At 34.8% G+C, this 10,549-nt stretch overlaps 1 protein-coding gene across 2 annotated transcripts; it reads left to right on the top strand.

Annotated features, from left to right (window-relative positions):
* The first annotated feature begins 5,810 nt into the window (after positions 1–5,810).
* LOC121780922 (phospholipase A2-alpha-like) lies at positions 5,811–9,391 on the top strand. Of its 2 annotated transcripts, none has more exons than XM_042178580.1 (4): positions 5,811–6,010; positions 6,122–6,164; positions 6,263–6,388; positions 9,071–9,391. In XM_042178580.1, exons 1-4 carry the CDS (start codon positions 5,918–5,920, stop codon positions 9,244–9,246), a joined length of 438 nt encoding a protein of 145 aa, XP_042034514.1. In that variant the 5' UTR covers positions 5,811–5,917; the 3' UTR covers positions 9,247–9,391. The 2 variants fall into 2 exon arrangements, with proteins under 2 accessions (XP_042034514.1, XP_042034513.1); XM_042178579.1 differs by having other exon boundaries at positions 5,811–6,025.
* Positions 9,392–10,549: the final 1,158 nt, after the last annotated feature.

The following is a 10,549-nucleotide window of genomic DNA, read 5'->3' as shown; positions in this document are numbered from 1 at the left end:
CATGGAGTGCCAAAGACCATTGTATCTGATCGCGATACGAAGTTCACGTCAAAATTTTGGATAAGTTTACAACGAGAGTTAGGCACGAAATTGAACTTTAGCACTGCTTACCACCCGCAGTCCGACGGACAGTCAGAGAGGACGATTCAAACACTTGAGGATATGCTACGAGCCATTGTCTTAGATCGAGGGGAAAGTTGGGAGACTGTTCTACCATTGGTTGAATTCGCCTACAACAATAGCTATCAAGCGACGATCGATATGGCGCCGTATGAAGCCTTGTATGGCAGGAAGTGTCGATCCCCACTCTATTGGGATGAAGTTGGTGAGAGGAAGATGTTAGGACCCGACGCAATCAAGGAGATGACCGAAATTGTGCATCAAATCCGTGCAAGGATCAAAGAAGCTCAAGGTAGGCATAAGTCGTATGCTGACGTGCGCCGAATGGAAATCAAATTTGATGTTGGTGACAAAGTATTCTTGAAAGTATCCCCGACGAGAGGAGTTGTGAGGTTTGGAGTGAAGGGAAAACTGAAACCATGATTTGTAGGGCCGTACGAGATTATCGATGAAGTAGGTCCTGCAGCGTACCGCTTGGCATTACCTCCTAGTTTTGGGAATGTGCACAACGTGTTCCATGTGTCGCAGTTGCGCAAGTACGTGTTCGACCCCAAACATGTGATTCATCAAGAGGAAGTGATTCTGACCCCCGACATGAGCTACGAGGAGAGACCCGAAGCAATCCTAGATCGAAAGGTGCAAGAGTTGCGAAACAAGTCGATAGCATCCGTGAAGGTGTTGTGGAAACACCATGGCTCCGAGGAAGCCACGTGGGAGTTAGAAGATAGAATGAAAGAAAAGTACCCCGAGTTGTTTATGTGAGACGATCAAATTTCGGGACGAAATTTCTGTTAAGAGGGGAAGGATGTAGCATCCCAAAAATTTCTGTGACTTTTGTTTTAATATGGATGTCGAGTGGAAATTTTTCTTTTATGGAATTTATTTGTTCCTATGTGATTGAGTTGATTATGTGAAATAAATTGTCGTGAGTGATGTGGAATGAAGTGTCATATTTATTTTTCAAAGTTGGGAAATAATTAAATGAGATCATGCATATTGTTCTAGCTATTTTAGTGGTAATTTTCGGCCCCTTCAATTATTGGAAATTATATTCTCTTTCTTGGATTTAATTAATTATTTTGGTATATTTATCTAAATTAAATCCAAATCAAATTATCCCTAATTTGTGCTACATGGAATTCGAACCCTAAGCCTATTCTTGAGAGATTTCGAAAAATCCCCTATTTAATTAGGAGGATGAATTATTTTTGATTTAATTGGTGCCTTGTTGATTCCTTTCATTTAATTTAAATCCAATTAAATCTTGCCACATTTTGTTTCCTCACCCTAATTAAATTAAGATTTGAATTATTTCCTTGTGGGAATATAACCCAAATTTTCGGCCCTCCCTTGTTGTAGAGGAATTTATATTTGTTTCCTATTTTGTGGAATCCCTTCTATTCAAATAAATACCAAATTAATTCCTATGCCAAATTCATTGGAGGTGTGAATATTTTCCTTTTAATTCTCTCCCTATCACACGCCCCATATGCCTTCTTTTTTTTCCTTGTGGAATAAATTTATTTGTTACTTATTTTGTGGAAGTCTTTTCCTACAAAAAAATTACCAAATTTAAATCCTAGTCTCATTTAATTGAGGATTTAAATATTGTTCTCTTCCATGCTTCCATAGTACACGCCCCCCCCCCCCCCCCCTCCTGCTATACTTGGAATTTAAATTATCTTTTTACCTTGTTTATGAAATACTCATTATCTTGTTGCCTAATTTGTGAATATATTTCTCTCCAAGTAAATACCAAATCAATTCCTGGCTAATTAAATAGCAATTTTCGAAAATCCTCTCCCTCCATTACACGCCTACTTTATTTTTTTTAATTGTGGGAATATACCTCTATTTTATTCTCCCACAATTTAATTATTCTAATTTAGTGTGACAATTTAACATAAACCTTAAATAACTAAAACCCTAACCCTAGCCACCAAATCACACGCTTCCCTCCCTCATTTTCTCTCCCTCGCACGCCTCCCCCCCTCTCTTCATCCTCTCCAAAAATCCTTCACTAATCCTTTGTTCTTGCATCAATTTGGAGTTGGAAATTCAAGATTTATCGAAGAATCGCATCAATTATCATTCCTACCGATTGTTTTTGAACAAGAAAGGTACATTTGAATTCTCTTTCTCATCCTTTCCATTGAATCCATGTTTCTTGATTCCCTCATGCATATAGTGAGTGTAGAAATCATAGATCTAAAAATTAATCGGTTGGGATTGATGTTTTGCATGGGAAAGTATGTGGATATGTGTTTATGTATGTGTATGTGTGAGGTTGTGGATGATTCGTTGGTGAATGATACGTGAATATATGAGAACATGGTTGTGAGATCTTTTTGAAGCATGATTATGTGTTGGAAGCATGAATATATGTGTTTGGATGAATGATAGATAAACCCGAATTCGAATTTGTGAAGCATGAAAACTGTGGTGTTCGGACAGTAGATTCCGACGTGTGTTTTACCGACCAAACGATCTTATTTTGGCACGAATTTTTAACTGAGTAAAATTTGAGATGTCTTCTGTGTTGTGTATATATTTCAGCCTCTTTTGACTAAAGATAATCTTTAATGAATTTTTGAAGTTAACTGCGCAGTTCTGTCAGAATTTGTATTCTCGTCCAGTGAGTTTCGTTTTTTATTTGACCAACCAAACGATGATATTTTAATGTGAAATTTTAACTGGATGATCTTTGATGTGTCTACTGTGTTGTGGTAAAATTTCAGCCCCAACAGAGGTCGGATGGAATTTTAATGATTTTTACAAGACGACTATGCAGTTCTGCCAGATTTCTGTCATGTTAAAATAATATTTGTTGTCAAGTTTGAATGAATTACATGATGCATGTGTGATTAAGGAACGTATCTTATGGCGTGGTTATGTGTTATACGTTGAGGTATACTATGGTGTGTTTCCTTATATTGGTGAACGTTTGGGATGGGTAATTTAAGAAAACGATGAAAGGAACGATAGGACATGCATGATAAATTGTATTGATGGAAGGCTGATTATGTTGTGGTGTTGACAAGGGTTGTTGTGCGTACGTGAGCACAAGGAACGAGGGTTGCTTTTGAGTTGTGTATTGTGTTGTCTAAGCAAGCGAGGTGGGCTTTCTTTAACTAAACTCTTTTATTTTTCCAAAGTATGATTGTGGAGCTATAAGGGTGGTTTAAAGTGTTTTGTCATGTCATGGATTGTTTTGATTGAGATTGTGTGCATGATGCCTAGTTCGTCTGAGTTTACTCCGTTAGGCTATATGGCTATGTGTGAAACAAATTCGAGTCTGAGTAGGGCCGCAAACCCTATCAGGCTGTGTACACTGGTGGGATCGAGAGCCATCCTTGCTAGTCGGCCGGTCTCGTGGGCGAATAGTGTGGCCACACTTTCGTCGCACTGTGGAATGATGATGTGATTGTTGGATTGTTGAGAAAGTGAGGAGATTGATTGTCTGGCCAGACTATGAAACTGCTTTTGTGATACTCGTGATATTTTCTTAACTACATGTAAAACTCGAGTTCACTGTGGTATGGATGACATAACTTTTATCAAATATTTGGCATGTGTTCACTGAGTATATATCAAATACTTAGCCATGCATATGTTTTCTTTATGTGCAGGTTGAGCAGGATATTGCGCTGCTGAGTCGGCTTAGGAACTTTGGATGCGTTGTGTCCCCATACATAGGCGTCATCCTGTAACTCTCTTTGATAATTTATTTCCGCTGCTACTTTTGAAACTGATGTCACAAGAGTTTACTTTACTTCGTACGGTTTTTATTATGTCAAATACTTTGAGACTTTAATCCGCTGCTTATTTCGTTAAACTAAAATATTTTTGTAGACTAAAACAAATGTTCTTTTGGGAGTTAATTAGATTTTTGCATTATGTGTCAACTTTTATTATGTCCCTCATTTCTTCCCCGCTTCTTAGTCCCTACCCTTGGTCGCGATTTTCTCGTCCTTGCTATCCTTAGTAAGGGCGGCCGTGACAATTACGAAATGTTAAGGACCAAATTTGCTTATCTGAGATAGTTTATGTACTAAAAAAGATGTTCTCTCTTAAGAAAAATTGAAACTTTATAATTTAATATTCTAGTTTCAAACTTCGTTGGATTGATCAAAATTTGACCAAATTTCATCAAACATGGCTATTTACCCTATTTAACATATTTCTTTATTGAAATTTACTACTGCTATCTCCATACAACACTAATACAGTTTAGAAAGAGTGCATCATATTTTCCTTTAAAATTACCTAAATGTGTATGAACATCGTTTTTTCTTTAACAAGACCTATGTACAACTATTAATTTTTATAAACATTTCTCCTACAATATACTTCTCTGTCCCAATAAATATGAAACATTTGCTTTTCGACTCGAGATTTGATGTAGTATTTTTTGTGAGTTATGAAGAGAGAGTAAAGTAAGGGATGAGAAAAAGTAGAGTTGATGTTGTTTCCATTTTAGACAACGTTTCACTTTTAATGGGGCAGATGGAGTATCTTTTTATTTTTAGAATATCACTACACATTTCTTAAAACTTAAACACCACTTTCCTTAATTTATCATAACTCCACTTAATTCACAAAATAATACTCCATCCGTCCTACTCTAAATGACACATTTTTACTTTTTGGGATGTCTCACTCTACACGACACATTTCTAAATATAAAAAAGACTAAAAGTCAATTTTGGTCCTAAACATATGACCAAAATACTAATTTGGTCCATAACATTCACTTTTTGAAAAATAGATCCATAACAAATGAAATCCTTATCGGAGTGGTCCTTTTTTTATGGTACCGTCAAAAAACTAACAGTCATGTCACTGTGTAATTAGTGTTGACCGTTAGTTTTTTTACAGAACCATAAAAAAGGACTACTTCGGCGACACTTTCATTTGTTATGGACTCATTTTTAAAAAAGTTAATGTTTTGGACCAAATTCGTATTTTGGTCATATATTTAAAACCAAAATTGTTTTATTATATAGAATAGTCACTCTCTACTTAAAGTGATTTGGTCATATGCTTATTCTATAGAAATACTTCATTTAAAGTAGGGTGGACGGAGTACTAAATAAAATCTCGTGCCAAATAAAAACTTACCAACCTAAAGTGGGACGGAGAAAGTATTAATCATCATTTATGTAAATATTTTCATCATTAGATTAATATCTTCATCAGAAAAGTATACGTTAACATAGTTGATTCGTATCAACCATTTATATGAAGTGTTGTCATCATTGGTGGGTTAACATATCTGTTCTAAAGTTATACGAGTTTCATCCAATGATGGTTCTATTACCAGGGTAGCTATTGTGGATATACCTCAACTGACAAAAGACAAATACACAACTGGTGAATAGAAAATTTAAATATATTACTATTATCTAAGAAATCTCAAAAGTGATGTACATAAACGAAGAGTGAATTGTCTCAAAAAAAGAAAAACAAGATAGTCTGCAATTCATGTTTAGGCACGAAATTAAAGAAAACAGAAGTTGTGATGCTATACAGCACAGTACCTATTGTCTGTTTAATCTCAAACAACATAGAATTATCACAACGAAACTATTGGAGTGAATTAGATAAAATGATAGTAAAAATGAATAGGATTGATTCCCTTCGTGAGAAATGTGAAACTACACAACAAAAACAAGTCACGGGGTATGTTAAATGACAAATCAGTTCCCTGCAAACACTCAATTCTCTCTCTCTCTCTCTCTCCTCACATTCCCTGCAAACAAGTTTTGAAGCTTCCATTTCCCCACCTTGTGATCTAATGGCTATTTCATACCCTCAATTACTAATTTTCTTCATCTTTTCTTTCTACATTGTTCAACTTCACGCTCTCAACATCGGCCTGCAAGCAAATGTAGGTCTCGGCTTGGTGAGACGTTTCCCCTTTTTAAAATAAAAAACAATATGATATGGTTTAGCGTATCTCAGTTTTTTATTCTTATTTTAATAAGTTTATGTTTTGCAGTTGAAGCAGTGTAGTAAAACGTGTGAATCAATGTTCTGTGAAGGTAGTCGTGTTTCTTTTTCTATACATAATTTAATATCCTCTTCTCTTGGATCTTGTGGTCACATATTTTTTTATTCTTTTTTCTTTTTGAAATTTTAGCTCCTCCATTTTTGCGATATGGGAAATATTGTGGGCTATTATACACTGGATGCCCCGGAGAGCAGCCGTGTGATCGCTTAGACACTTGCTGTATGCATCATGATCAGTGCATATCAAATATGGGAAGTAAGTTCTTCAATTCTGTCAATTATTGTTTAATTATGTTATGTAAATTTTTGGGCATTTTATAATGTCTGGTATTTGACCACTGACCATAATTACATAGTACTCTCCCGTCCCGCTTTTTGGATAATGATGTTTCCGTTTTACTTAGAAAATAGTATATCAGTTTAATTCAGACTTCTTAAAAAGAAAAATGAATCCTCTTAAATAATAAGTAGAATCAAGAGTATTTCTTTGACGGATTAACTTTCAGGGAAACCTTCTGTTGGCAATTGAAACATAAAATGAACATAAAAAAATATCCCACATCGGTGTACACAAAGAGCTTAATCCACTATATAAGTCTCATGGGCCTCTCCTCCTATTACCAATTGGTTTTAGGATGGAACCCACGGATTTCTATCACCTTCAACCTCAGAATTTAACTCACTAACACTATCTACCATTCACAAGCAATGGTTCCCAAGCAAAGAAATGCACAAAGTAAATGTAAAAATTGGAGTACAATAATTAGAGCTATGTGGTCCTCAATCACCCTCACCAGTCCTCTCCCCCCTGCATTTTCACTAATGGTACATTAGGTAACATGAAATTTAAATTAACTAGTAGTTGCATTTTTATAAAATTAAATTTATAATTATAATATGTTAGTTTATTTTTTTATATGATAAATTAAGTATAAGAAATTATATTTTTAATTCAAATGTTTATTTGATAACTCAAAATTTTATTAAATTTGGCATTTGCTTTTAATTGACTGCTTTTGTTAATTTTTTATTTATATACATTATGTAATTCTACATTATTTTTTTATTAATATTTTAGTTGTACGTGCCATTATGTACTCTCATCGTTCGTACAAAAAAAGGTCTCATTTAGCCATTCCGAAATGTCCGCGATTTACAGTTCCAATATAATGGGACATTTTTCACAAACGCGGAGTATATGTTTGTGTGTGCAATGTTGTATGTGTATGTGTATGTGTATGTGTATGTGTATGTGTATGTGTATGTGTATGTGTATGTGTATGTGTATGTGTATGTGTATGTGTATGTGTATGTGTTGGATATAGTGGCTATTTTGTGTGTAACGATGTGCGTTGTGTGTGCTTTTCGGTGTGTTGTGGGTATTGTCAAGTGTTCTTTTTAGTATGTAATGTGAGTGCGCTTATGTGTTTTTGAGATACCCAATTTTAAAATTCAAAAGTTCATTTTTTAGTACAAGATTCAAATTATAAAATTGTGAGAAGTCGAAATGAAATTCAATTTTAAATATTTTTTGTTGTATCAAATAGTGAATTTATTAACGTTATTCTTCCATTCCAATTTCAAGTCTATAATTCATACTCCATCTGTTCCATGGTAATAGAGGCGTTTATTTTCGGTACGGAGATTAAGAAAAATTGTGTTAGGTGAGTTAAGTAAAGGGAGAATAAAGTAGAAAATGAAAAAGGTGGAGAAATGAAGGGAGAAAAAAGTAAGAGATAGTAAAGTAGGTGTAGAAAAATGTGTTGACTTTTACTAAAAAGGGAAATGACTCTATTACTATGGAACATACAAAAATGGCGAAATGACTCTATTACTATGGAACGGGGGGAGTATAATTCAAGTAAACTTTTATATTTATACAAAAATAACTATTACTATGAGTCTCATTATATGCAAATGCACTCCTTATTGCACAACTACAGAACTAAACCAAATTAGAGTTTTTAGATCTAGTTTTTTAAGGATGAAATACACAAATGTATAAATTATTTTCGCCTTCTTCACGAGCCTATTTTACTTCAGCCTAGGGCAAATAAGTCATAACATATTAGGAGAAGTTAACTTCATTCCATAATATATCACTTCATTCTAGTACGTTTTTACTTCATTCCAATAGGATTAATACTTCCTTCCAGTACGTACATGCGGTTTCGCCGTCGTGAACCATTCTTACTCTCTACAATGCCTATCACCGCCGCAACGACACTGACAAAAAATAGAATGATAGTCTAATTGAATGGTGTAATAAGCACGTGGAATGATGTAATAAACTAGTATTTGAATAAAGTATGTGTAGAAGCATTAAAGTCCTACTAGAATGAAGTAAAAACGTTGTCCAATGAAGCAATAACGTTCTTTAATGAAGTAATAAACCTATTGGAATGAATTGCATTTTTTAAAGTAAATAAAGTAAAAACCTAGTTTAATGAATTCGAATGAAGCATGCGTTGAATCATTTCAAAACCCACGGGAAGTAGGTAAAAACATACTATGGTTTCAAGGTATTACGTACTAGAATAAAGTAATAAACCAATTAGAATGAAGTAAAATGGGCTTGTAATGAAGATCGACATATCAGCACATCTCATAAAAAATTAGATCTAATGGCCCTAATTTGATCATTAAAATTAGTTTGACATTGATCCCAATTCATTATTACTTTTAGTATATATTCATAAATATCTTTTTTATTTATTATATTTACACTTTTTTTTGTTTTCATAGTTTACCGTCTAAGAATTATCGTACCTGTGGTACTGTTTTTCCAATTTGTCACCACGTTGAATGATAGTAGTAATTTTAAATAGTACTACTAGTAGTTGGTATTTCTGATTCTTTGGAATGCTAAAACTAATATAATGTTTGGTGATTCTGATTATTTAGAATGCTAAAATAATCTTATGTTTGGTGAGTGCAGACGATTACTTGAGCCAGCAATGCAATAAAGAATTCTTAAAATGTGTGGATTCATTCAAGAAGTCAAGGGCACCCACATTCAAAGGCAACACCTGTGAAATTGGTGATGTTATCCAAGCAATTAACAATGCCATGAAAGCTGCTATCGTTGCAGGAAGAATTTTTGGTAAACCTTAAACCGCAACCAGTTACTTGAATCTTTAATTGATCGATATTGTTGTGTAGCCAATTTCGATCCCATTGTTCTTAAATTTTTGACTTTGACTTTTGTTGGTGAAAGGATAAGATTTGGGTTATTACTATATTGCTCTTCGTACCTAAATCTCACTTCAATGATTGTTGGTTAAGATTTCCATTAATTATTCAAATTCACCAATTCCAGCATGACCATCACAATTTGAAGTGTGCAATTTACAGAGGAATTGAAGGTGAGATTTGGGGTGAAGAGAAATTGGCAAACGCTAGGATCATGCGCGGTTAGACTATATATAAATAATACTCCCTTTCTTCTGCGCAAGTGATCTAACTTCTTGTCAGCATGACAGTATAAAAAATATATTCCTATTAATTGATTTAAGTGAAAAGAATATGATGAAGTGAGTTGCAGAGGAAACAGTAAGAAAGAGATATTAAAGTAATAGAGAGAAAAAAATATTATTTTTTACCAAAAAAAGAAGAAATTAATACTTGCGGTAGAAGTCGTAGAACAACTCAAAATGAAAAATTAATCACTTTCCGTTAAATAGAGGGAGTATTTAATGTTTTATAGAGATTTTCTAGCTTTCTTCTATAAAACTATGTATTGCGAATTGTTTTTGTAACAAATTGATAATGCACATGAATATAAAAGTAATGATATCTAGTTCAGAATTCAACCAGTCGTGGGAAACATATAAACCAACAAATAAGTTGTCTAACTATTATGTTTAAAAGTTCAATATACACTATTGATTATGAATCTTGATTTGTTTCATAGCTATACTTTCCAATGCATATCATTAAATTAATGATTATAGGAATTCTTAACTGTGTTAATAGCATCCACAGTGGGGCGGGTGATAGTTCGCCTGATGCATCGGGCGTGCAATCGTCCGCCACTGTAGCTATGCGGACGATGCCTGATGCATCATCCGCGGACGATAGGCTATGGAACACGCATCGGGCGTGCTATCGTCCGCGTCGCCCTGGCGGACGATGCCCGATGCATCATCCGCGGACGATAGGCTATGGAACACGCATCGGGCGTGCTATCGTCCGTCCCATTGCGGGCGACGCGGACGATAGCACGCCCGATACAACGTGTTTTCCTAAAATGCTTAGGGCGGCCTATAGGGCATCACACTGCAGGTGAATAAGTAGGAGGATAAAATGCTGATGTGACGTAGCATAGGGCGCCCTATAGGGCGAACTATAGAGCGCCCCATTGTGGATGCTCTAAGGTGAATTATCGCCCATGAATGCTAAGGTGAATGGGCAATTT

This window comes from Salvia splendens, chromosome 20 (genome assembly GCF_004379255.2).
Source record: "Salvia splendens isolate huo1 chromosome 20, SspV2, whole genome shotgun sequence".
Lineage (NCBI taxonomy): Eukaryota > Viridiplantae > Streptophyta > Magnoliopsida > Lamiales > Lamiaceae > Salvia > Salvia splendens.
This window is presented reverse-complemented; position numbering and strand designations above follow the sequence as displayed.

What these genes read in the sequence shown, in the direction of transcription:
- LOC121780922 (XM_042178579.1), top strand. Translation starts at nt 5,918, where the DNA reads ATGGCTATTTCATACCCTCAATTACTAATTTTCTTCATCTTTTCTTTC. An exon ending in CAAATGTAGGTCTCGGCTTG is followed by an intron (nt 6,026 to 6,121) that starts GTGAGACGTTTC and finishes TATGTTTTGCAG; the next exon opens with TTGAAGCAGTGTAGTAAAAC. An exon ending in GTGCATATCAAATATGGGAA is followed by an intron (nt 6,389 to 9,070) that starts GTAAGTTCTTCA and finishes TGGTGAGTGCAG; the next exon opens with ACGATTACTTGAGCCAGCAA.